The sequence below is a fragment of the Daphnia carinata genome, chromosome 6 (genome assembly GCF_022539665.2).
Source record: "Daphnia carinata strain CSIRO-1 chromosome 6, CSIRO_AGI_Dcar_HiC_V3, whole genome shotgun sequence".
Lineage (NCBI taxonomy): Eukaryota > Metazoa > Arthropoda > Branchiopoda > Diplostraca > Daphniidae > Daphnia > Daphnia carinata.
The window spans coordinates 6,993,000-7,019,973 of record NC_081336.1 but is presented as its reverse complement, the minus strand read 5'-3'; the positions used below and the strand labels follow the sequence as shown (position 1 = coordinate 7,019,973).

Sequence of the window (26,974 nt, the reverse complement as noted above, 5' to 3'; positions counted from 1 at the left end):
GTTAAACACATTTTCTATTTGTGTCCCTGTCAATAATAGCCTGAAACACAAACACACGGACGTTAGAATATGATAATGACGTCCACACGCAGCGTATGGTGAATAGACGAGGCCTAAAAATATATATATATACACATTTTGAACCTATAGTCCTCATTTACTTAAGCTCATATAAAATACTTATCAGCATTTATAGATATCTATAGAGAAACGTACTGGTCTATTGGCAATTGAATCCTTATGTGTGTAGGCCTATTGTACGCGTTTGTGTAGCCATATTGGGAATATATAGGTAATGTGACGGATGAACTGATGTATTGGAATACGGTTGACTGGAACTCGCGGCTCACATGATGACATAATGATATGGCATTTTTTGTGTGTGTGTGTGTAGAAAGAGGGTGTGGGCACACGGCGTGATGCGCACCAGGAAGGGCCGATTCTCTTGTGTAGCGATGGAAGAGAAAAAAAAAACGATGAATGGCGCACTCAACTGCGAAATTATAATCGCCCTATCAAACGGTTCTAGCAGCGGACGAAAGCCAGGGACCCCCATAAAAAGTCGGAGGGATTGGCTCCGATCCATTTCCATTCAGATCCAATGCCGCGATATAACACAAGGACATTTTTTTTTTTCTAAAATCTGTTTTTCTCTTTTATTCTATACGCATCTCTTCGCCTTATAGATATTTGTTCTTTATAGACTGTCGACCGTAGGGGTCCATCTAGTTAAAAAAAAAAAATATATATATATACGTCGCTTGGTAAAAGAAAAATATATAATAAAATACTTGGTTAGGTAATAACACACATACATACAGGAAAAGCAAATGGGGATATCAAATCCAATCTAAAAAAAAATATACTTAGAAAAATAAGGGAACCCTCGGAGCAGGGTGGAAAAATATGGAACACCATTGCATCTGCTTCTTGTGTATAAATGTAGTGCGTATAGAAGCACTCATCGGTGATGGCCCTGTAATGTATACATATACCTTGAATTTTTGTAGAATTAAAAGAGAAAAAAAAAAAAAGGGGAACTCCCAAAAAGGGGGCGGTGAACTGGAGCTAATAAGAGGGTAGATGCGACATTAATACGTAAAACTTGGCCATCAACATCGCTTCTCGCTTTTGTTAATAAAAATCTATCCCCTTTTTCGTATTATTATTTTTGTTTAAAGCAGACGGGCAATTCTTTCAGCGCATGTCATAAAAAAAGCTGAAGGGAAATGGAGGCATAACGGGTGTGTAACCCACCAAGCAAAAAGGGGGGGGGGAGAAAAAAGATGAAAGGCATAACGGTTAGGAAGAAGGAAAAAAAAATGGTGGTTGGCTGGAACACCGGGTTTCCCCTACACATATGGTAGGCGTGGCTTTATGAATTTCATAGTCGACCAATGTTCTGTATGCTTGTAACGAGCGAGGGCGTCGCACATCATAACTTTCATAAACGTGCGCGTTCCAGGCAAGCCATCCCGGCGCGGACCAATAGCGACGATGCGCATATGAAATTCCATATTTTCTTTTTGTTTGCGTGCGCGGCTAACCAATAGGAAGACCAAAACACCGTTCATCCGTTTTTCCAACGATAAAGAGAGCGGATAACATTCAATCATTCCCGTATGTGACGCTCTCGGCCATCGATTTTCTTTTTTCTTGTACATCACGTAGGGTGTGTGCCGATGCGGCAAAAGAAAAGATGTACATATATATACGGTTGGGGGGGGGGGGGGAGGGTTGGAAGACCGGGCCCGATCAATAAAGTGACCGTTGGACGGGCCGTCGTCGTTTTGCCCCGGCTGAATCGGCATTTCACGTTTTCTTGCAGAAGATTGTGTAGCAGCAAAGGCAAAACGCGGATCCCCGAAACGAACCTGCGCAGCATTTCCTTTGTCCTGTTATTGTATAAATCGAATCAAAGAACTATACCGCAACTAATGTATAGGCTTGTATTGGTGGGCTTGACGTATTTGGTGTATAAGTAAAAATAATAGCAAAAAAATATAAAAAAAAAAACCTGGAACAAATAAAAGAAAATGGCCGACTAACGAGACACTGATCAATTCGATTGTTCAATACGAAAACAGTGGGACGAGGCGGCTGATGGGATGTTTGTATCGACCAGGTCGGCTGGCAATCTCCAGTCAACCGGTAATGTGGTTTTATCGTTTATAGGATCGTAATGTAATCAATCATACGATACACGCGCATATTAAGGTTGACAAATCAATCGGAATCGATTCTTCCATATGCAGTGGGCTGTGTTAGGTATAACTTGAGAAAACGTGAAGTCCATATTCAATAAGCCTCAAACGTGGCGTGGTATTTCGATATAAATGAAAGCTTATCCAACATCAATCAAAATGTGAAAATCAACTATCTCTTTTAAATGCTGCGCAATGTTGCGTCGTTTTTCACATTGAAAACTGGATCTGCAGCTGCTGAATGATTCTATTACATGAAAAGCCGTTGTTAGAAAACGAGTTATTTAAAGAACGAACTTTAAACACGACCATATAACCATCACTAACTACTACCATACGAATTTGACTGCAGTTTTCTTCTTTTTGGGCTGTGTTAAACGCACATACACGGTCGGTAAAACGCCAGCTTTTTAAAGAAACGCTATTTGCTTGCTCTAATTTTACCGATTGATGCGTACACACCGATAGCTTTTAAATGTTTTACTCGCTATCCCAATGGTTGGTTTCGACTGTTTCACGCGTGAACGCACAGGAATGTATATGTATATGCACCTATTCTACGCAGAACGGTTCCATATAAAATACGGATATGAACGGCAGGCAGGAGCAGCAAAAAAAAAAAAAGAAAAAACAATAAGACCGGGGAACGTTTGAACGACCGTCGGCCGCGTCCACGAGTTTTTTAAAACGGCGACGAAAGAATAAATATAAGAATAGGCAGCATAAAACTGGAAAAGCCAACGCCTCTATATCCCTCCCTTTTGTCTATTTTCTGGGTGATGGGTAAATATAACTAAATCTGGCCGTCTATACTAAGAAACACACAGTGCCATTCTTCTCACTTCATTATTTCTTCTTTCGGGGGCTTCTGACGATGGCGGAGGAGGCCGTGGGATACGACGGATCGTCAACAAGGCGGTTCTGTTGGGAGAAAGAAAGAGAAAGAAAAAAGAAAAAGGAAATTCTCATTCCACCTAATCCTTCTCAATATCTCTATTTATTTCAGTCTTCGGTCTCTCCCCCCTCTAGTTTTGGTGCACAGACAAAAGAAGCTGGAAATAAACGTGTCTTTCAAAACTGTTGTCGACTTCTTTCCTGCTTTCTATATAGACTTCAAATGGAAATAGAACACACACATTTTCGAATTGAAAGAGCAGCTATATAGTTATAGTACGTGATGCGGCATCCATATCATCCAGCGTGGAAAACATAGAAAAATAAAATTGAGAAGAAAAGAACGAATTGTTTGGAACTAATATCACAAATGGGTGAACTTTGATTAGAGCAAACATCAGAGACGTGGAAAAAAAAAGAAAAAAAAAAAAGGGCGGATCATTCCAAAACAGGATGGAGAAAAAAAAATGGAGTACGACCTAATAAAATTTAAAAAAAACCTCAGTGAACTTCTTGCGCTTCGGATAAGACGTTTCTATAGAATATTGTTCCCACCAATCCGCGGTATCAAATCCAAAAGGGCGGGCTGAGTCAAAGCATTCGAAAAGGGGGAACTATACAATGCAAGCAGGTATATGTATATATACATATGTACTATAGAACATACACACACACACACACATGCACAGGGCTATATAATAGTTCCATATGACTGTGTGCACCCGTTTGGCGGTCTTAGCTCTTTTGCGGCACTATTATTTGCCTCTTAGAAGATGATGGAAAAGCAGCAGATGTATCGGCACGTTAGACCGCAAGCTCTTCGACAAATATTCCTGAATGACTTGTTTATCCATCCACCATATACACACACAAACTGCAGACGTACAAGCTGAACGAGAAGAGGGGGACAAAGAATGATAGTTCTTATTTTTTTTTTTCGGCACGAAGAGGTTGCAGACTGTCGTGATATGGCAAAGGCTGGTCACGAAAAAAGAGGGGGGGGGGTATACTGAGTAACACAGTGTGCTGCCGGTAGTCATCTTATACGTTCGTCTTTTATTTTTTTTTCTTCTTCTTTTCTTCTCTGTTCTGTTTGTTTCCGACGGCCTGTCTGTGTGTGTGTGTGTATTTATTTTCAGAATCGCAGGCACATACGCGGCCGTCCGCTTTCTTGTGCGCTTTGCCGACTTTATGAGTCGAGGAATGCAAGCGTCTTGCAGTCAACAATTTCCTAGACGTTGTGGAGAATAGCATTCTGTTTCTGTGACGCCTCTTGTTTTTGTTGGGCGGCTGAACTGCGTTACGGACGGCTCGGATCGTTTTTAGCGTGACGGTTAAACGAGCGGTTTAATTGAATTGATTGCAGTAGATGGGGCCTGCATGCCATCTATGGAGGGCTTTGTTAATCATAGTTTAATTCCAGAGAAGAAGTAGAAAAAAAAATTTTACGTTATAGTTTGAGAGCGACTTTTGCGCAATAGAAGAGTCGGGGATGTTCCGGAGGAAAGGTTTCACGTCGCTTAATATGATAAATTATACGAAATTGCTCAGTTTTATTATAGCAGAATGGAATACTATAAGCTAGCTTGCAATTTTATTACGGAAAGTACACCTTTCGTGAAAGGCAACGCTCGATTTTTTTCTGTCACGATAGCATACCGACCGCCATCTAGCAATTTTGTAAGGAACCATGCACTGTAACTCATGTCATCTACTGCTGAGAAAAAGAACGAATCAAATTTGAGTTTGATCCGTTTGATCACATTGCTACTTCTCCGTCAATAAAAATGTAAAACATTCATAAACGAATAGTGATTTACGAAAAAATCTAGATGAATGCAATCTGGTTATATATTTGCCTCTGGGTTGTAAGTGTCATAGGTTAGAATAAAAGATAAGGGACAAATTCAACTGTCAGTGCAGGTACGACAAGTAGGCAACACACTGAATTGTTAATGATTAAACACTTGTGGCACATAAACCATCGTTGTTTACAGTTCCAGAAGGACAGGCAGATCCAGCAGGTCCTTGCGAATATACGGGCGTGCCGATATAGTTTCCAGTTGGCCCATAGTTGCAAACATACATTCGGTTGTATGGAGATGTTGGCCAAATCTGGATCAATTGGAAAATGAACCCATTTTTTAAAGTATTCTAATATCATTATTTTGTGGACAGTAAGTTCTTACGGCAGTTGATTGGTAGTATGCAACTCCACAGCCAACAGTAGTAGTTGTTCCCCAAACTACTGCAGTGTAATGACCAATAGTTTTGGGTGGATTTGATCTTTACATCCATAAAGAGCAGAACACAGCAGATGTTAGTTGTTACTTATTTGCTATTTGATTCAGGATTGACTTACGGAAAGCTGGTGACATATTCAATTGCCATGTTGTCAACTTCATTGTACCAAGATGTAACAGCTCTATTCCAATCAGATGTGCCAAGGGAATCAGTAGAAGAACCAGAAATATGAATATTCTGGCCTACTGGAAAACGAGCTGTTTGCAACACAATTATCAAGTTAGGTAACTATCAGCTTATAAATTTTGAGACAAATAAATATTGAACTCTAGTTCTAGTTCTTGACATAACACCATTACGTTACAGTTTGCATACCGACGTCTCTGCAGGCGTCGTGCCCAAAAACACATTGCTGGGCGTGGGTTTGGGCCATCACGGCGAGTTCATCATCCCAAATCTAGAGAATCGAATTGATTTCCATTTGCATACATCGTAGAATTTACAGGATACGCATGTAAGGTAAGAACAGTATTTGATTCTACTTATAGGCAGGTATCTAGTTTGCACATACCAATTCCCGCATATTGGATGCCGAGGGTTGAGGACCTGGAAGACCACGAGTCTCGAGGCCTTTGGCAACTCGACGGCGATAGTCATTATGCGCTTTTAAAATGATTGGGATCTCGGCTGTAGTGACATTCGATTTAGTTGGGTAGGGGGTAGACAGGCAGCTCCCCAAGAAGTGCTCTGAACAACCACAAATTCTTAGTTCTAGGATAAATTCTAACTTACAAATTTCCAATTTAAATTATACCGAGTACTTGCAGAGAGTATTGGTATTGGGTGGGCATGTGCTTATAGTACAGTAGGAATTTTGCGCGTGGCCAATATTTGCAGCCCCGAGGACTAGTAGAGCAATAGTTGCGAAATGCATAACTATTCTGTTTGGTTTCTAAACAGCAATAGAATAGAATCAGATATACATTTAAATTGAAAAGATATACTTCATGGCAAAACTAAAAATGAAAGTTATAGTTACCTGAACTGAACGATAGTGAAGTGAAGTTGTAGTGATGAGTGAGTGAAATGGTTTCCGTTTATATACGAATTTGAGAAACCGTAAGTTCATATAATCCTCTGTCAATTGCATTGCAATGCATTTTTTTCGGACGCGCAGATGTTTTTCTTGTAATGATGACGAATCCGTGGTTTTCATTTGAAAAAGGAAAACCTTGGTGGCCTCGTTTTCCGTGAATGTGTCGGGCTGCATTGGTCGGATAAAACGGATGCAAATAATACGAGTCCCCGTGTTGCACGTGGACTGTACGCTATAGAGGGTACGGAAACCGCAGTAGTGGAGATGTATTCCAAAATATTTGCACTCATTTCGCACCTACGATAGTTGCGTATTTCCAAGGTGATGTGATTCGGTACGTCCTCCGTGCCGTTTCTTGCGGTCGTGACACGTTTAAGTACGATGTGGTGAACTGGTCTACATTTATTGATCAAGGGGGTAAACTCAATAATATTTGTTTACGTTCCCCCTCAACCAGGTTTCATCTTCCTTCTTATTATGGAACGTTTACTGCCTTAATTGTCAAAACTAGTTTTGATCGCGACAGATTTTATTTTCTTAATTTATCTTTGTTAATTCTTCTAAGTTCATTCGTGTAGATCATGCATGATTTTCTCACTACTGCATCAGTAAATAAATAGTAAAATACCCCTTTGTTTTCAACAGTCAGCACAACTACTAGAAGGGGGATCAAAAATCTACAATAGTCCGGTTGCTTTTCGCCGCCTCCCGTTGGTTCATCATCCAGCCTCCGCATTGGTGATGGGTATGTTAAATCTTTGTACTATTAAGCTTTGCGTGTCCGTGTTGATGCGCGGTAAAATTCATCTAGCAGTTTTTGAAAATGCCGGTCGCCCATTTGCCAATCAGAAATGGGTTCGAACGAGTTTATTTATAGCACTGTGTATTTAAACGCTTACTGAATTTTTACTGGAGGAAACGGGTAATCCTGAAGCAAAAAAAGGGAAGTCTGAGGAGGTAACACAACCAGTCCATTTTCTAAATATCGATCATGATGATCATTGTCGATTTGTTTTCTTTGAACGTTGGGGCGAGGATGTCATCTAAACAGTTAAATGTAGCGGGAATTTAAGTCAAATTCCGCATCGCAAAATAGTTTTGATTTTTACCGTATTTGTGAGTTGGCAATGCGTTTGATTTTTGTCGTGTTTACTTTCTACGTGCCGTTGCAGACCCTTTTTCGTCGTGTATTTCTAGGTTTCCATTTTTAAATTGTCGAATCGAAAACAAAAGATGATTTTTAATTAAATAGGGTTTAAATTAAATCTTAGCCAGTTTTTACCTTGACGCAAGTTTTACATTGGAAGAATTGCCGAGGGTTTTCCTTTTGTTTCTTCCATTCTACAGCATTGGACTGAGTAGCAGCAACTTGTACATCTAGCAAGCTTGTAAATTCAGTAAGTTCAGCAAGACATCTTTCTTGAAATTACCTCGAATGTCTTCGACGCTTTTTAACTTCTTCCGCAGTCTTTGTATTTCCTTGTTAAGACAACCAATAGTGGCAACGTTATTAAGATTCCTTCTGTACCAATAACAATCAACATCGGCCACAATTTTTGGAACCTTCAAACCTCTCTTTTCCTGATAACCGTTGTCCTAGCAATACGTTAGTACAGAAAACATGTTGAACAATTATGATTAAAATGGAAAGACGGTTCATACTTGCGGCTGATGGAAGTGATGGCAGAGTAAGGTGGGAGAAAATTCAGCGTCTTCTTGGGTCGATCTTTGTAACGGATTAAACTCCGGTTCAATTTGTTTTGCAAAGTCCTCGTTCTGTGCAGAGGACTGTTTGTCGTACTGTTGATCGCGTACACCGATTAATGTGATTTCCTGGACGTTGTAAGGTTGTCGATCATAAGAAGTGCCAACCTGCGACTCCGATTGTCTATTACTCATGAATGGATTTACGACAGCATGGTGGATGTGATTGTATCCGTGGATTGGGATCAGCGGAGGGGGGATGTCATTCTCCTGTTTCACATGTTAGAAGAGAACTAACGTTAAAAAGGATACAAATATAAAGTGTCGTGTTTTTCTTAGAGTCGTTAAAAGAAACACAATTTGACGTATTTATGTGGGAGTCACCAAAAAAAAACGGAGGGTTTCAGCTTTTCTTAAAAGTTGTTGAAGAAAGTTGAACTCGAATCTCCTGAACAGCTGTATCGCCTACACGTTTCGGCATAAAATTAAGGGGTTCTATGATTTTCTAATTTTCTTGTATGCGTATGTATTCACTTTGTTCTTATTCGGCATTTATAACTGTAATGTTTTATAGATATAAGGTAATTTACCCTTGCAAGATATTCGGTTAGTAAACGAATTTTAGTAGCATTACTTACAGAGCAATGACGTTTACGTAAACAAAATTTCACTAATAGTTGCACTTATCAACTCTTTGTTATCTTTGCATTAAAATTGCAAAAGTACTCCCACAGGTGGCAATTTCCAAAATAAAGTAGATACTTGTTGGGGATAAAGTCAGAAGGCGCTAGTTTATCAGAAAATGGGGTACTCACTATGTCGCCACAGCCCTGCCTCATTGGCCACCAGAATGCGAGTGACCTGACGCCGCACTGACTGGCCCAACGAGGACCATAGAAAATTTAAACAAAAACAAAACAAAAAAAATGAATAGTGGGGTTTGGCCTTTTTTCCCTCTTGTCTGTGGCTTAACGCGCTATACCCGTTCGCATTGATGTTTAGAATAGGAGAACAAACAATAAAACAGGTAGTTTCATATTTCAAAGTTAAACTTGACATTCTTTACAAGTGCCATGTGATTGCTGTATTTGATTTCATACATTTCTGACAAAGAGTTCCAAGTACAACAATATAACAAAGATAAAATCTTGTTTAACATCTGTTTTCTCGGGCTGGATGACATTCTAAAAGGACTGGGAATCGGACGGGCAGTTGGCCACTGGTAAGGTTCTACAGTTTCTTCTGCCGACGTTTTGTTCCAGTGGTTTTCTCATCGTGGTGAACTTTGTTACATTGGTTAAATTCTGCTTTGAACAATGCTAAAAGATGAAAATCATTATTGGTTGTGTGTTTACGTAAATTGAAAACAAAACTAAGTTACAGGCAAGTTTTTCCGAAAATACTCCATCAGGCGAATCGCCGGATCAGGAACATGACGTGTGTCCATTTTATCTGAAATAAGTGGTGAAAGGCACCCAACTAGTTCCCAACCACGAACAATCAAATCGTAGACCAGTATGCAGTACCTCGATCCATGATCGAACGTGAACGGCGAATTAAATACTTCAATCACTACTGGAGGTGCACTTTCCCAATCTTGCAATAATGTTGCATAGGCATCCCTACTCATAAACGAGAAATCTCTGGTATCATCAAGTGGCACTGCGAAAACCATCGGTCTTATCCTGGTGCCGATCACACGAAGATGAAGTTCTCCAGACCGATAGGAGGAGAGTAATCTTTCTATTCTCACTATTTTGTACTGATTTTGGATAACGTTGTTTTGCACAGGTAGATCAAGTGTGTACTTCAAATCAATCGCTTGCCGAAGAGGTTGACATTTTTCTTTGAAGATGAGTTCTTGGATATGTAAAGGATTTTCAAATAGAAGTTGTAATCGGTCCGAGATGGATGGTATTTTAACAGGGCAACAATTGGCGTCTTGCATCCTCGATGTCTTGATTTGGAATACAAAGACGATTGACGAACTCTGGCGAACGATAAAGATGAAAGTCCAGACTCGTGGATGAAGTCAAGTTTGCGGAACGGAAACCCTTGGAAGACTGACACAAGATGAGACGGTAAGGGAAAAAAAGGCATATTGACCTTCTCGTGTTTGCTGACTGCTGCAGCTCGTGTTATTGGTGGGGCCAAAAGTCAACAGACCGTTCGCTTCTAGACTTTGTTGTTCCAAAATTTATGACGACCTCTCTGGGGGTTGTTCTTGGAAAGAGTTTTCACCGAGACTCTTTCGACAATAAATTTATGGCACATATGGTGCTTTATAATTTTGAGACAAACCTCTGAAAACTGCCAAAGTACACCAAGATAATGTTGCATGAAGGGTAGTCTACGTTTTTATACTTCTATCACGAGCATCTTCGTATAGCATTTACATCCAAGTTAAGAATTTTGCATTTGGAATATCAACATCTGCAAAAGAGAAAGAAAATGGTTTTATAAAATCCAATATTTGTAATGACAATATTGAAGATTTCACCCGCCGTCGTTCTGCGAAGTGCAGCTTTACGACATCCTTATCTTTGCAAACAGTAATCAACATGGCAGTGTACTTTACGCCTGATTTACAGGACGGTTACATTCCTAACAACGAAATAGTTACCAAAATTGTTCTAGTTTTCGTCCAGACTAATTTATATTTCTTCGGCATTGTACAAACGAATCTTCAAATTCATCTGACCGGCACAATTTATCTGGTGACATGACCTAACACGGCTATTCAGCAGTCGTTTTAGTTCTGAGTAACAAAATCGGAACCACTCCATTTGCCTGCAAAAAAATGGCGTCGCAAAGCCACATCACCATCACAAAACATTTCCTCTTTTTCCGTAATAAATATGCTAGTTTCACTGTGAACGATTTACAGTGTTTCTTGGTGTTAGGTTATGTTCTAACCATGTGCATATTGAATATCTGAGCTGAGTTATTTAATATGGACAAGGCTGTAATTTAACGCGTTTCATTAGCCGAGACCATGTATTAGAGCCCATATCTGAAATGACAAATCTGCTTCTCTTTTTTTTGTCGTTTTCATTTCCTTTGGTAACGACTTTTATTTTCTTACAAGGTCATCACAAATGGAAAGAGAACCCCAGGGGTTTCTCAAACGTTGCAGCATTGACGACGGTTAGTGTATATCGTCCAAACGTTTAGTTGGAAGCGATGGCCGAAGGTGATAAGTTGTTGGAAAATTGAGCAGTTACCCTTATCGGTGTATTTCAGCATATGGTGTCGATCGTTTACTTGAATTCATCACACAAGTCGAAATCTTCAGTCCATTAAGGTAATATTCGCAAATGGCATTAATTGTTACTGAATTTGCAAATAATATTGATTCTGCGAAGCTAGAACATTCTGCCATAGCACGTGTTCGAACTTTTTCATGTCGTGTTCACGATTCAGCCAGTTAAACTTTTACTTATAAGTCTTTTGTTCGTACGTTAACATTAGCTGGAATTTGTAGAAGGGATATTGCTAACTAATTCATGATAAAGACGTGCTTGGCTTTGTTTTGTTCTTCAAACAATTCGTAGTAGAAAAAAGTAAGGTTTCAACGTAAAACCTTTAGGGATAACATGGCGTTGGGGCATCGTCCATCTGTTATTACAGTGTGCAGTTAGATTTCGTCTCTCTCGCGTTTGTTATACCAGTGTGGTTTTTGCAGTCCTTTCTTAACCTCTCCAAGTTACCAGGTAGTGCTCAAGGCTAAGATCGTTTCATGGACGTGTGATTTTTTTTATTGTTATGAAAGGTGGCATCGGGTGTCAAAACAGTTTCAGGAAGACGCTATCAATTGTAGTTTTCGGTTGTACAGTACCTTACAAACTTTCATTCGGATATTCATCTGCCTCTATGTTCCTGATGATAATTGATTTGTTCATATTGTTTTGTTGATGAACGTTTACATTTTCATCTTCTACGTGCATCCGAAGGTAAAAGGAGTGCATTGAAGCCTGTCGTTATTGAATGATATCCGTAGGGTTTTCTGAAAATTAACTTTATCAAGTTGTTGTCCGCACATTGTTAAGCAACACTTAGTTCTGCAGAACGTAGTTAAAAGAGAAGGGTCACTTGTCGGCGGTGAAATATTTTGTTAGTATGTACGCCGTTCTTTTATCTTTGTGTATACAAATTTTACACTATTTACCCTACACTAACAGTTCTTGGTATATTTATTGATATGTTAATTTCATTTTCATCCAGGTTAGAAAATGGAAAATCAGTCGAGAGGAGGAGGGCGTGGTGCAATGGCATATCGAGCACCTCGAGGAGAGACTACACTTCGTAAACAAGGGGGCAGTGGCCGCTTATCGCTGGGTGCAATCCCCAAAAATAGTGAATCGCCAATAACTGAATCATGGAGAAGGGCATCTCCTACAGTCTACCAATACCAAAAAGGATATAGAGGGCGAGGATTTCATGTACCAAACTCAATGCCACATCAAAGGCAAGGCAGTCATCGAAGATTGGATTTTGAATACATCATGAAGTTGGCAAGGGACAATGCACAACCATCGGAAGTGATACGTTGTCTCGGCGATCCCGAAAATGATTTAGCTCTCCAACTTCAAGAAAATTTGAGCAATGTCGAGTATTTGGAAATTATTATAGTCGCCCTTGGAGGATTCTGCATGAAAAATGGAGCCTCGCAATTCAGAGACAGTTTCGTTACCGTCGTGAACATCTTAACGGCACAAAAAATATTTGCATACGTAATTTCAATGATCACAAACATTCCCATGTCTCGGGCCAAAAATTTGCCGCCGAAAGAGGAACGTTTGAAACGCCTGACCACCGCGATCTTTCACCTGACAACCGAAATGTTGGTCTTGACGCCCGCCTTAAGTTGCCACGCGTTGGGCGAAAATTTCTTCAGTGATATCATTTCATTGAAGGCCATGCCTTCAATAAAAAATTTGAACGTCGCAGATGCCTTTGATGTTCTGGAAGGCGGGATTCAACAGTTACAGGTGAAATAATTACGACAAGATATTTCGATCGTATTAGTTTTTTTAATGTGATTGTTTTATGTAGACGGCATGGAGTCAACACATCCCCGTTGTAGCGAACAAAGACGAACGCCGCACTCGCAGGGAAAAGTATCTGGAAGAATTGATTCTACAGGACCCGCCCAATGATTTCCGGACGCTGAATGTAATGCCTAATTGGGAGGATGTGTGCATGGATTTTGAGCCTTTCCTCCGTCCGAACATTGTTAAGGGCAAGTATCCAAACATTGCGACCTATCTGGACATTCAATTCCGCCTACTACGCGAGGATTTCTTTAATCCATTACGCGTTGGATTACTGGCGTACAAAAGCCAGACGGATAAGAAATTTTCACGGATACGAAATCCGGATAACATTCGTCTTTACTATGAAGTTCGAATTCTGGAATACCATATGCACGAAGAATGTTATACGATTCAATTCTCTAACGCCGGATTAAGGAGAATCGTCTGGGAGCACAGCAAACGGTTTCTTTACGGATCGCTCCTTTGTCTGTCCTCAGACAATTTTAAGTCATTCCACTTGTTCACGGTTTTGGATCGCAATCCGAAACTTTTGGAAGAAGGCAAAATAAAAGTCAAATTTGAAGGCGGTACATTATCGGAAGCTCTCAAAATGCAAACGTTTGTCATGGCGGAATCAACAGTGTTTTTCGAATCTTACCGAAGTATCCTAACAGCTTTACAACGGATCAGTCCTACTAATTTTCCGTTGGAAGACTACATACTCGGCCGAAATACTTCACCAGTAGTTCCTGATTACCTCAATAGGTACCTCAATAGGAAAAAAGTAAGAATAACTTTAAAATAAAAAAAAATTTGTCTGTTTCATTTGAAATATAATATCAATTAAACTTAATATTGTCGTTCCAGGCTCTCTATGATTTGACGTGCGTACCAATGCATGTGCCAAGTGATGATAAAGCAGGCAATTTTAAAGTAGCAGAGATAAGCGTTTATGATGACGATTCCTCTAGTAAATCGAAACAATATTTCCCTATTTTAAAACGACGCCGTTTACCATTTCATTAATTGTTTTTACGGTTTGCAGATGAGCAAGGAGGCAAGCTCCGCGAGCAAGAAGTTCCCATTCTCGAACCAAGCTTACGTCTTAATGCGAATGAGCTGGGACTGGATCCTAGTCAGTGTGCTGCATTGTACGCAGCGTTGACGCAAAAAATTTCTGTGATTCAGGGTCCACCAGGAACTGGGAAAACGTATTTAGGTCTGAGAATCGTCCAAACTTTACTGAAAAACAAACAGTACTGGAATGTCAAACGATATGCGCGATCTTCGCCTATTTTGGTTATTTGCTACACCAACCATGCTCTAGACCAGTTTTTAGAGGGCATATCGGAATTTACTCGCAAGATAGTGCGCATTGGTAGTCAAAGCAAATGTGCGGCCCTTGAGCCTTTTTCGTTAATGGCCTGGAAGAAACAGCCAGGGCGATATTCACACGGGGATACCAGAAGATGGATTTTCGAAATAAATGACCAACTACGTGAGATTGACAAGTACCTCGTTTGGTTTTCTTTACAAGAAATGAGATATGTAAGATATATTGATCTAATAATGGTATTGCTTGACAGGGAACGAGATGTCCTCCGCGGTGTTATGATGGTGATGCATTCACGTGGACTGATTCACGAAGATTCACTGCTGTACATGAAAATCATTCCAAAATCTCTGCACAGTGCATTCGAGGCTTTAAAGCATTCAATGGTGAGATCCGGCAACAGAGATTGGACAGCTTTGGGATGTTGGCTCGGAATTTACAGGAACGAAGATCTTCAACAGCTTTTCAACTGTTTTAGTAAAAATAGTTCTGAAAAGCATCATGCTACGAAGAATTTGCCTGTAGTTTCACCAACGGAGGAAAACGAAACAGCAGACGATCAGTGGGATAAGGAACTCATTGAAGAAATCCAAAGTAAACCAATTGTAATATTCGTGAAGTACGAATGCAAAATCTCTTAACTTTTTCCGATTGTTCTCCTTCTAGCTAATCGTAAAGTAGAAGACGACGACCACTTGGCGTCTGTAAAAGCGCAGGCAGTCGATAGACATTCTAAGCCAGAAGATGAAGCCCTTAAAAAAGTGTTTGTGAAGTTCAGCTACAAGTTCAGCGAAGACGAAACATTGGTTAAGCAGTTCAGAGAATCAATGGAAACTATGGAAGAAGAAGATGCAGCTTGGTATGAATTTCATATTCGAGACTTGCAGAACAGAATTTTACTTCTGCGCCAGGTGCTTCAGACGGTTCCTACGCTTAAAGAAAAGCAACTCGATGAGTTGTACACGAACGATATAATGCGAATCCCGTTGCATATTCGTTGGATGATGTACAGTTCCTGGAAAGCCAAAGCTCTGGACATTCAAGAAAAGCGAATTACCAAACTTGAAGAGAGCTATGTGAAACATGCAACACGATTAAAAGACGTTCGAACTCTGGAATCGGCTGAGATCTGCCAAAACGCTGATATTGTAGGTTTGACTACAACAGGAGCAGCTAAACAGAGGGCCCTCCTAAACCATCTCAAACCAAAAATAGGTTGAACGGCTTATTCGTTTACCAATCCATTCAATCCCCTTCATGATCTTATTTTTCTCTCCAGTTGTTGTCGAAGAAGCAGCGGAAGTTTTGGAAGCCCATGTAGTTTGCGCATTGTCATCGTCGTGTCAGCAATTAGTTCTCATTGGTAAAACGCGTATATTGAGTCATGTTGCGTTGTGTATTCATCACGGACTTCTTTTTTCACAATTCACAGGCGACCATCAGCAACTGAGACCGCCGGTCACGGTCCATCGTCTAGCCAAAGATTTCTTTCTAGACGTTTCGCTGTTCGAAAGGCTGATCAAGAATGGGATGGAGCCTTGCATTTTGGGCGTTCAGCATCGTATGCGTCCCGAAATAGCTCGTTTAATTGTCCCTGCTATTTACCCGACGTTGGAAAATCATTCTTCAGTTCTGAATTATCCCGCCGTACGAGGGTTGGCGTCAAATATTTTTTTCTTGACACATTCGGAGCAAGAAATAGGAGATCACGAAGGCAAAAGCCATTTGAATCCGTATGAAGCGCAGCTTTCCCTGGCTCTGGCTCGACATCTCATTATGCAGGGATATGCGCCCAAGCAAATTACAATCCTCACTACGTATTCCGGCCAACTTCTTCATTTTTTCAAGATACGCCGAGAACAACCAGCTGTTCAGTCTGTTCGCATTTCTGTAGTGGATAACTTCCAAGGTGAAGAGAATGACATCATCATATTGTCCCTTGTGAGGAGCAATGAGGATGAAAACATAGGATTTCTTCGCATCGAGAATCGTATTTGTGTGGCATTGTCAAGGGCTAAACAGGGATTCTATATGATTGGCAATATGCAAAATTTGCAAGGGAAGAGCAAATTGTGGAATGGTATTAGCAAAATGCTTGAAACGAATGCGCAACTAGGACCGGACTTCGATTTGCAATGCCGCATTCACGACGTTATAACAAAAGTAAGTTACACAGTGATTCTGTCTAAATTTTTATTGCTAAATATTTTTTTTTTAGGCGCGTAAAGTGACAGATTTTCCACCGGAAGGTGGATGCCTGGAGAATTGTGCTGTAACTATGGGTTGCGGGCATGTTTGTCCAAAGATTTGTCATGCTAGTGATCGGGAACACACTCAATTCAAGTGCAAAGAAAACTGCACCCGTTTTTGCCCTGTGGGACATCCATGCCCAAAGAAATGTTTCGCAGATTGCAATCCTTGTGTGGTGCGAGTGACAAAAAAACTTCCCTGCACCCATGAACAAATCGTATTGTGCTATAAAGACCCAGCCAAAGAATTTTGCCAGACACCTGTTTGGAAGGTAAGTTGTATTAATCGATTGTTGATAGATCATCTGTTCTGCAATAATGGAAACGTTTGTAGATTCTACCAGCTTGTGGCCATGGAGTTGATTTATTGTGTGGAGCGTCTGTTTCGGAAGCTGTATGTCCCGAACCTTGTGGAATGACTCTCGATTGTGGCCATATTTGCCCACTTTCTTGCCACAAAAGGAGCTCCCATGCAAACGTGAAGTGTCAAGAGCCTTGTCAACGTCAGTGTTCTGATCAGCACCCATGTACGAAGATGTGCTTCGAAGATTGCGGCAAATGTCACGTCAAAATGACGAAAACTTTGCCATGCGGCCACAAGGTGAAACATCTGAGGATGGTATTGTTTTTTTTTTTGTTTGTCACATATGTTCCTTTCGAATTTCAGGCGGAAGTGGAATGCAGCGAGCCGTTAGGGAACGTCAATTGCAACGTAAGAGTCATGAAAACTCTTACAGAGTGTGAACACACAATTGAAATTGAATGCAGTAAATCGACTGATGGCTATAAATGTAAGAAGCCGTGTGAAAAAACATTGTGTATCGATGGCCACCCATGCAAAAAGCGCTGCTTTGAACCGTGCGGACGCTGTTCGGTCAGAATGGAAAGGCAGCTTAAATGCGGTCATTCGGCCGTTCTGGAGTGTTATGTGGATCCTATGACGGTTAGATGTCGTATCTTAAAAGAAGGATGTCTGTTACCTCTGTGTGGTCATCGAGTGGCCCTTCATTGCGGGAAAGACCCGTATCAAGCGGTTTGTCCTCGTCTTTGCAACGTACGGCTCGAATGTGGTCATAGTTGCACCTTAAGATGCCACACTCGTAAGGATCCAGACCACCAGGAATACCAATGTAAGAAACAATGCGGGAAGACGAAACAAGGCTGCAAAATGAATCACAAGTGCGGCAAGAAGTGCTTTGAGGACTGTGCCCCTTGCAACGTGAAATGGAAACGAACTTTGCCGTGCGGGCATTCAATTTTTACCGAGTGTTATCGCAACGACGAAGATATCTTTTGCCCGTAAGTTGAATGTAGCATTAAGGCTTCAAAGTCAAGTAACGTTTTTTTGTAAATAAATCTTACAGGAAAATAATGACAAAGGTTATCCCGGAATGCGGACATGAAGCGCAATTAGAATGTTCCACTGTACCAACTCGGCTTCTTTGCAAAGAAGTATGTAATTTAACGTTGCCTTGCGGTCATGCATGCAAGAAAAGATGTTGCGAACCGTGCAATCAAGCCGATTGCAACGAACCGGTGACAACCTCGCGATTGAATATATGCGGTCACCACGTCACGTTGGATTGCAAAAGCTTTCATGCAGGTAAACTCCGTTGTGTTGCTTCTACGTGCTTATTCAGCATTCGATTTGTTGCTTTTAGTTGACGGAATCCCGACCGAAATCCAAATGCAGTCGCATCTGAGAACCTGCTCGAAACCGTGTAATGCCACGCTTGATTGTATGCATCGCTGTAAGGGCACTTGTGGCGGATGTTTCAATGGAAGAGTTCATCGCGCGTGTGATGACAAGTGCGGCCGTTCTCTCGTCTGCGGACACATCTGTGACGTCAACTGCAGTCTTACTTGCCCACCATGTAGAAAGACATGTGAATATTCGTGCTCGCATAGCAGGTGTCGACATACGTGTAGCGAACCTTGTAGCGCATGTCAGGTATGCATGGTTTTCTTTTTTTCTTGGTTCTATAATGGATGAATTTTCAATATTACTCTTAATGTAGGAGCCATGCGAATGGAAGTGTCAGCATCAAACGTGTGGGAAGAAATGTGGGGAGCAGTGTGATCGCACTAGATGTGATGAGCCCTGCAATAAGAAGTTGCCGTGCGGTCATTCCTGCATAGGACTATGCGGCGAAATCTGTCCACGGCTGTGTCGCGTTTGCGATAAAGATCAACTGACGGATTTCATTTTACTCGGTAATGAAGAAAACGACGATGCAAGGTAAATTATACCTCAGTACCAATGTGTTCCAAGCGTGTTTCATACTGATTGCTTGCATTCCACTTAGATATATTTTCTTACCGGAGTGTGAACACTGTATCGAAGTGGAAGGCATGGATCACTGGATGGCTACAGACGGAGGGGGCCAAATTCAGCCAAAATGTTGTCCTCGTTGTAAGACCACCGTTCGGATCTGTATGCGCTATGGCAACATCATCAAAAGTACCTTCGATGATATATCAAAAGCGAAAAAGAAAATTTTGCAGTTGAAAGGCAACCCCCAGGTGTTCTTCGAAAGGGCTACTACACAAGTGAGGAATTGCTTAAGCCTTATCAACAAGTGCCAGCCGCTTAACAGTCCGATCGTCACGTCTGCTTTTGAAAGTTTGAATGGTATTTGCCAACAGGTAAAACCAAAGACGAAAGGCAAGGGAAAGAAAGTCAAGCCGTCGATTGGGTCCGACATACGTTTTCAAATCGAAGTCAATCTGAGTGTTATCGAGAGAGTGCTGGAAATGATGGCAAAAATGGTTGTGAAGGTTAATAACCCGCACGACCCCCGTAGACCATTAGCGTCTACTCCTGCGCCCACGACAACCCAGTCGATATACATGGCCCCGGAATTACGTGATGAATTGCACGCTCTCATTCAGAAATTGCTACTTTCTCTGTTTGAGAGATCCCGGATTTCCGTAAAAGAACATCGAACTGTCGAACGTGAATTGGAGCGATTGGAATATATTCAAGCTTATTTTGTTCTAAAAAGCTCTGCACTCTTTCCAACCGTTGGGGTAACATCGTCTGAAAACCAAGTCATACAAAAACTTCTAATGAACAACGTTCGAGTGCTGGAAGATGGAGGAAAAATTGAGATAAAATCTGCGTTGGAAAAATTGGGAGCCAAACTGAAAACTGGTCTTGGAATCAGCGATAAGGAGCGGAGAGAAATTGTTTCGGCAATTGGATTGGCACAAGGACATTGGTATAAATGTCCCAACGGCCATATTTATGCCATCGGAGACTGTGGAGGAGCTATGGAGGAAAGCAGATGCAACGAATGTAGCGCTGTTATAGGAGGGCGGAGTCACCGATTGCGCGACGGTAATAGTTTGGCTGCGGAGATGGATAATGCCACTCGCCCCGCTTATCCATTCTAAGCATGAATTCATTTTCTTATTTGCCTCCCTTTTTATCTCTTTTTTCTTTTCGTTTCAACTTCTTAATTTTGATATAATTGCATGTTCTAAGCATGGGTTTAAATTTAGAACGCAAGCAATGGGGGATAGCAGTTGCTTTTTTTTAATAAAACACGTTGGTTGTTGAAACTACCAATTTATTTTTTCTTCGATATCTTAAAAATAATCAATTTGAACTTCGGCAGTTGCAAAAAAAAATGCAAATCCCGTAGTTATTTTGTACTTCCACCCCTTTTAAACAATTATCTGAAAAAATTCGCTTATGTCTTCCTGGTTCACTGCTATCTCCCGTAACGAGAAGTTTTCTAAAAAAAAAACCTTGCTTTGCTACCACTTAGTTAATCTAGTGTAGTAATTCGTTAACTTAGAAAAGTTGTTTTAAAACGGGGAAAAATGTATTGCACGATGAAAGATGAAATAACATAGATGTAACGACAACTAGATCGAATATTTTCTTTTGTTATTGCCCATCTTGATGACAATCGAATATCTTCGCACTTTCAATTTTAAAATCATCTCATTAAAACAAAAGATCTACAGAATTGGATTTGTGGCAACCGTTTACTTGGAGTGATTCTGTTAAACATCCAACATATTGGGTTTCAAAGGACACATTCACTCACTGTCATTTCAAGTTAATTACGAGTTTATTAATTCTGTTTATTTGTTAGAAATGAAACGAGAGCATAAATTAGAAAAACAAGAACAAGTAGGAATGGCGTGGTGAATGCTAAAGCGAAAACATCTGTCCAGCAAATGTGTTATTCGAATGGATCGGATGGAAGAATTTGTACCACCTCTTCTTGGACTGTTTCAGTTTCCGCCTGAGCAAAACTAATTCTTTTTTCGAAAGCTTTCGTCTTACTGAAGGAATGCCTCAATGACGTAGCGTCCGGCGCCTTCGGATTTGAACCTTGATCGAATATCTGGATCAATGGAGTTAGTTTGCGGACGCTCTTACGACTGGTCTGCGATGCATTGCAATCTTCAGCCACCACATCCGGTTTCGAGTCGTCAGCCTTCATGGAAGGTTCTGATTCCTCCGGTTTCAACTCGTCAGCCTTCTTGGAAGGTTCTGGTGCCTCCGGTTTCAACTCGTCAGCCTTCTTGGAAGGTTCTGGTTCCTCCGGTTTCTCGACTGCCTTTGGATCGTCGTCAGCAGCAACACAAGAATATTCAATCACGTCCTCCGGATTTACTGCGCGTTCGATTTCTTCGAAACAGGGCACAGAGATGGGGCTGCTGCGAGGTATGTCGTACCCAGGCGACGGGCATTTCACTTTAGTTTTTAAAGGTAAGAATGGTTTGAGTTCCTCCACCTCTAGATCCTCTTTGGTAACATTCCCGCAAGAGATCACCGACTTTTTCCTGGCAGGTTTCTCATTTTCAAGGGATAGTGTCAACTCGGAAGAGTTTCGAGATGATTGGATTGGAACCGTAATGATGTCTTGGCATGGATCAGCGGGTGTTGGATCGAAGTATTCCGGTTGAACGAGGCCAGGTGATTGGGGCTCCATAATTTCAATTACTGTAGCTTCGTAAGTATATGCGTTTTCGGAAACGAAAGCTTCTTCCTGGACAGACTTTTCACCTTCCGATTTTCGAGATTCGTGCCGTTGGAGGACTGAAATTACGGGCACTTCGGCCACTTCACGTTCGATGAGTTCCACCAACTGCTCTTTTTTATGCGTCTCCTCTTTCGACTGATGCTCTTGTCGCTTCTGTTCTTCAGTAATCACATCGTTCTTTACCGTGAGCTGTTGCTGGTCTGATTCGAGAATCAGCGACGTTCTCGCCGAACTTTTCTCTGATGCCACCGCACTTTCGTTGCTACTTTTGCGACTGCGGTCGTTAACGCAGAGCTTATCCTTGTCCACGGATTCTCCCTTGCGTTTCATACTGATTTTGGCCGACATAAAGAACTGTTTCAGCATTGCTAATCCGGATTTCCGACGGGTTATATCCTTCGTCTTTTTACCGCCTTTCTTTTTATCATCCAGCGATTCGGGATCTTCGTTGCCATCAGCACAAGCTGAGCTCTGTTGTTCACTGGAAGCTACAGTTACCTTGTCCTCCTGTTGACTTCCTTCTGGTCCTTTTTTGCAGTCGGTTTCGTCCGGAACAACGTCTTTTTTATCTACCACGTCGTCAACGATATCCTGACAGTCGACCCTAATTGTGTCTGAATTCCGTTTTGATAGAATATCGTCCTTTTTAGGGAACAAAGTTGCGTCCGCGTTGACATCGAAATTTGATTGGGAAACTGATTTCTGTTGTTTGTGCTCAACAGCATTGCAGGCTTCGAGAAGACTGTTCATGCTTTTGCTATGCCTTCTAGAACTGCTGCCCGAATTAGGCGTCTGCAAGTGAGATAGAAGCTTTCCTACACCAAAACTAGTGGGCAGTTTGGGAACGGATGGTAAACCCTTCTTTTTGTTAACTGTTTTAACTGGTTCGATCTTGGTTTCCGCCACGTTTTCAGAGCTTTTGCTGTTTAACAGCAAGAAATTCGAAACGCTCTCGCTCAGGGGTCGAACTTGCTTTACGTTTTTCTTTCTAAGTTTAGGAGTTTCGCTGATTTTTTTGTCATCTTCTGCTTTTTCTTTCCTGTCCCATTCTTCATTTGGCGATAGTTCGACACGGAAAAATGACCGATTGCTGTCATACGTGCTGTATTTTTTCCCGTGGCCGGGAATGAAACCGAGCGAAAATCTTGAAAATGGGCTTCCCATTTTCTTATCTGTTGTTTCACGCTCTTCAGTCGTAAGCAAAACGTCGCTCATCGTTGATTTAGCTTTACGATTTCGATTCGAAACGGGAGATTGAACATTCACGTGAGGGTCGGAAGATCCCGTTTTTGATTTCCTTAAAGTTGATCCTTGTCGTCGCAATACGATCGACGCTTGTAACGCTTGTAACCAAAGTTCACATGATTTTTCATCTGTGGTTCTCTGCATGTAAATTTGAAAAAAAAAAAATAATGTTTAAACGAAAGCATCAACGTAGCGATTAGAGAACTCTACCAGCCAGTGAGGTCCAGTGTGAGTAGAGATTTGAATTCCATTCTCGACGCCGAGTGCTGGTAAAACATCGTAGACCAGTCCTAAATCGAGACGCTCGTGGAATTTGCCCAACTTTAAATAATCGGCCTCGGAGCGATAAAATAAAAGTAGGCGTCCATTTAGGACGCAGTACCACCGACGCCACATGGAAATGAGCCGCTATGACGTAAATAATTTTTATCAATTCAACTCTGTTATCTTAACATTAAATATGCCTTACCTTTTTCCCTTTGTGTTGAAGGTATCCGCATAACTTGTTGTTTTCTTCCTCACACATGTTGACGTTTCCCAAATTCGATATGTGCAACTAGAAACCTGAACGTACAGTGAAATACGAGTGCGCCTCAAAGGCGTTTTTTATCATTAAATATGCCCGAGATTGAGAGGAAGAGAGAGTTGGCATAGCCTCTTTGCGGTTAACCCATTTTGTAAACGGAAGTACATACACTTCCGTTTTTGGCCTTGTACAGATTAAACGCTACAAAGCATCGGTACACGCGGAGACTGTGACGATGTGGAGTTGCTTCGTACACGACCTATTTATTTTCATGCTTACGAAGGTGACAAAATTCCACTTGTCGAACGCACTGAATCCAAATTTCTATTTATGTAATTGCATCGTCCATAGTGCCAAGGCGAATTAATATGCTTTTTTTACTCATGTTCTGTGCAGGGTATGCGGAATGATTCGTGTCTCTGGGAAAAACCCGGTTAAATACGGCGTTATGAGTAACGTGAATGCCTTAAATTATCAGATTGTAGAAGAAAATATTGCGGGTAAAGCTAAGGAGTCGGATGGATTTTTAGCGTGCGTCATCCTTTGTGTTAGATTTTATATCCGTATTCTTGCGAAAGACAAATTCGGATCCTATTACCAAACGTTAAGGAACTACCGTGTGGAAAGCTCGTCACGCAATCTACATATCCTACTTATTTGTTACTTTGCTGCATTCAACAAACTGGGACGAGTAAGTCTTCTTATTGAAAAAGTTTGGCTCAATGATACAATTGTTTTTAATGGTTCAAAAGTGCTTTAATTTGGCAGATTTCTTCATTTGAGGCAACTTTAACAATTCATTCTTCTTCTCGCCAACAAGGTAATTATTCATTCAGATTATAATTAAAGAAGATTTATTTTTTCCCGCCACCCTTACATTCATAATATTACTACTTTGCCATGTGAAACATAACTCAAAATCGGAAATCAGAAAAGAATTGATGCTGATCATCATTTTCTATTTCGTGCTTGATTTTGTTTTGCTTTTTTTACCGTAAAGCTACAATGTGCCAGAGTCAATTCAAATCGTAGAGGAAGTGGTTGTGATCCAGGTAACGTAACGAGTAATTCGGGTGTACACACCTGCAAATCGAGGATCAGCACAGCCCTTGCCGAAGCTGGTGATACCAATTTGAACATCGTCCACCAGCATGGGACCACCACTGTCACCCTGTTGGCCGTTAAGAAAACCACCTGATTTCTTCCAATCGAACAAACGGTGCGGAATAAAAAGAAAAGAAACTAACCTGGCAAGTATCTTTACCCGGAGACGCTGCGCAAACCATGCCACTAGTAATCTTATTATTGTATTGCAGATTGCACTCTGTGTTCGTCAAAACAGTAACCGTAGCCTTGAGCAGATTACTGGAGACGGTCCCACCTTTATCAAAAGCAAATTTCGAATGGTTTTATCGTCTACAGAAAAAAGAAGTTCGTGATACGAACACTCACCAGCAGAAGTTGTTCCCCATCCGACAATTACGGCCTGCTGGCCTGCGTACGTAGTGGTAGCATCAGCTAATGGAAGCTTAGCGAACCGGACGTTTGTTATCGGTGAGTTTAAAGCCAGTAGAGCAATATCGTTATCCTGTAATTGAGATGGAAGCATTTAACAGGAATTGAGAGATGAAATTCGAGTCCATAGAACGTTTACTTGTGTGTTGGGATTGTATGAGGCATGCACGACGAATTTCCTCACTCCTCTGCTAATAGCACCGGTCCCACCACTTAATCTCGTCGTGTTGACGGTCACCTTGAACGTGCTGGCAGAGGAAGGAGACAACCTGTTGGCAACAATAGAGGTACTAACATTTCCATCAAGAGTGATTAATAGAAATACTAATGAAGAACCATATAGTTTTCACAATCTGCTCTGGGATTAAATCATTATTTTTATTTCGAAACATGTAAACAACCGCTCTTAGGAAATCAATTTACCCGTCTACGCAATGCGCTGCTGTCAAAACAATTGAAGTGGAAATCAAGGTTCCGCCACATGAACGACCACCGAGGTTCAAGGCAGCCTAAAATGAAATACTGAGTTTCATTAATTCTTACCATGATTTAAAAAATTTAGACCAACACAGCTATGCAATTAATTCGGCTACTTATTTTGCAGACGTTGTATCTACCTGATATGGAAATTCGCCTACAAGGGCAGCAGTTCCACCGACAATTTTATTCGCATCTGCCGTAATTTGTTTCCGCAAAGATTGGCGGTTGAACTTAACTTCTGCGTGCATTAATAATATAAAACGATTGGTAATTTTGAAAATATTTTTAAAACATTCGAACTAAATTATGATATTAACAAATTTGAAGACTTAATCATTGTTTGTTGATGGGTTTCAGGCTCCAAAATCGTTAATTCTTACCTCCGTAATTGAGAAGACTAGGAAGAGAACTGGAAAGTGCATAATTAACGAGGCACATCAACCCGATAGCCTGTTTAACAATAGTACGACATTTTAAAGAAAACTAGTTTTAGTTAATGCCAAATTCTGTTATCCACTCTGAACTGAGGAGCCAACAGTTTTAAATGGTCATACCAAGAACATGGTGCGCATCGCGAGTTACTTGCAAGGGTAAGCAGATACAATAAGCCAATGCTAATGTGAGTGATGACCAACTGAGGGGAAACTGCCGCCTTTTAAACCTCCTGGTAAATGCAGGATAATACAAGAAACAACAGCCGTCAGATGGAAAGTAATGCAAGAATGAAGTCATCAGGTTGAACTCTGTTATACGCATGTGGACACAAGATGGGCAACATCGTACAAGTGCAACGCAAGTGTTTCAAAACCACGACTCGTCTTGCTGCAATGGACCCTTGAGTATTTATCTAACAATCACTGATTTACACCGGGTTGCCCCCAAACGAGACCGACGCCTAATAGCTGCCCCTTCCAATTAGGACTCGTCCCCGATTACCTGAGATCCGACTTATTACCGTACGGTACTGGCGCTACAGATGTAAATGTATCAAAAAATTCCGTTTATTTAATTTTCCCTACGCACCAGTATGTTACGGCATCAAGCGGGATCTCGGGATCTACCCCCCATATCCAATTGCGTTGTTCTTTCTAGCGAAGAGAAGAGGCTTCCTAAAAATTGTGTTCCTTATTGATTTTTTTTGTAAATTGACAGTTCCTCATTCACTAACTTACTGTTTAAATAACTGCTGCTAAGAGTTGTAAAAAAACAAAATCAGTCCAATTTAATCGAATAATAACAGTGAAATCGTGTGACGTGTTAAAACCATATTCCAGAGTGAATTTCTCCCCAAGCTTCATCAGTTCGTAGAAGGTAACTCATTATAAATTTTTAGAAATTAAATTGTTTCTACTCAAAAACCTTAAAGGACAAAATGCAGTTTGCTTTCTGTTATGGAACAGTAAGATTTCCTTGCGCGTAACTTAGATTGCATGACCTGACTGTTA

General features: G+C 41.0%; 5 protein-coding genes and 2 long non-coding RNA genes across 7 annotated transcripts; 3 read left to right on the top strand and 4 right to left on the bottom strand.

Annotated features, from left to right (window-relative positions):
* Positions 1-4,931: 4,931 nt before the first annotated feature.
* LOC130702472 (venom allergen 3 homolog) lies at positions 4,932-6,424 on the bottom strand. The gene is given in 8 exon segments (XM_057524142.2): positions 4,932-5,213; positions 5,288-5,384; positions 5,461-5,599; positions 5,718-5,799; positions 5,914-6,059; positions 6,062-6,089; positions 6,157-6,294; positions 6,382-6,424. Coding segments are annotated over 7 exon segments (768 nt in total). The 5' UTR covers positions 6,277-6,294; positions 6,382-6,424; the 3' UTR covers positions 4,932-5,057.
* Positions 6,425-9,180: 2,756 nt separating this feature from the next.
* On the bottom strand, positions 9,181-10,214 carry LOC130702423 (uncharacterized). Its single transcript, XM_057524098.2, has 2 exons — positions 9,524-10,214; positions 9,181-9,461 (listed from the first exon to the last, which is right to left on the bottom strand). The coding sequence occupies exons 1-2, from the start codon at positions 10,088-10,090 to the stop codon at positions 9,327-9,329; spliced, it is 702 nt and encodes a 233-aa protein (XP_057380081.1). The 5' UTR covers positions 10,091-10,214; the 3' UTR covers positions 9,181-9,326.
* A 2,280-nt stretch (positions 10,215-12,494) lies between these two features.
* Positions 12,495-20,688, top strand: LOC130702424 (NFX1-type zinc finger-containing protein 1-like). The gene is made up of 15 exons (XM_059495758.1): positions 12,495-13,133; positions 13,198-13,962; positions 14,046-14,148; positions 14,209-14,689; positions 14,765-15,105; positions 15,178-15,726; positions 15,791-15,874; positions 15,944-16,674; positions 16,730-17,032; positions 17,095-17,361; positions 17,428-18,059; positions 18,125-18,363; positions 18,422-18,711; positions 18,779-18,999; positions 19,067-20,688. Exons 1-15 carry the CDS (start codon positions 12,597-12,599, stop codon positions 20,154-20,156), a joined length of 6,633 nt encoding a protein of 2,210 aa, XP_059351741.1. The 5' UTR covers positions 12,495-12,596; the 3' UTR covers positions 20,157-20,688.
* On the bottom strand, positions 20,674-23,644 carry LOC130702425 (uncharacterized). Its single transcript, XM_057524100.2, has 3 exons — positions 23,478-23,644; positions 23,219-23,416; positions 20,674-23,146 (listed from the first exon to the last, which is right to left on the bottom strand). Exons 1-3 carry the CDS (start codon positions 23,532-23,534, stop codon positions 20,957-20,959), a joined length of 2,445 nt encoding a protein of 814 aa, XP_057380083.1. The 5' UTR covers positions 23,535-23,644; the 3' UTR covers positions 20,674-20,956.
* Positions 21,569-24,672, top strand: LOC130702427 (uncharacterized). Its single transcript, XR_009004313.2, has 3 exons — positions 21,569-21,696; positions 23,931-24,354; positions 24,535-24,672. It is a non-coding gene; the product is annotated as an uncharacterized LOC130702427 (long non-coding RNA).
* On the bottom strand, positions 24,519-26,219 carry LOC130702426 (trypsin alpha-3-like). The gene is made up of 8 exons (XM_057524101.2): positions 26,084-26,219; positions 25,910-25,979; positions 25,667-25,767; positions 25,473-25,558; positions 25,189-25,318; positions 24,987-25,122; positions 24,782-24,915; positions 24,519-24,705 (listed from the first exon to the last, which is right to left on the bottom strand). The coding sequence occupies exons 1-8, from the start codon at positions 26,099-26,101 to the stop codon at positions 24,556-24,558; spliced, it is 825 nt and encodes a 274-aa protein (XP_057380084.1). The 5' UTR covers positions 26,102-26,219; the 3' UTR covers positions 24,519-24,555.
* LOC132088045 (uncharacterized) lies at positions 25,156-26,834 on the top strand. Its single transcript, XR_009421156.1, has 3 exons — positions 25,156-25,336; positions 25,460-25,796; positions 25,887-26,834. It is a non-coding gene; the product is annotated as an uncharacterized LOC132088045 (long non-coding RNA).
* The last annotated feature ends 140 nt before the right edge of the window (positions 26,835-26,974 follow it).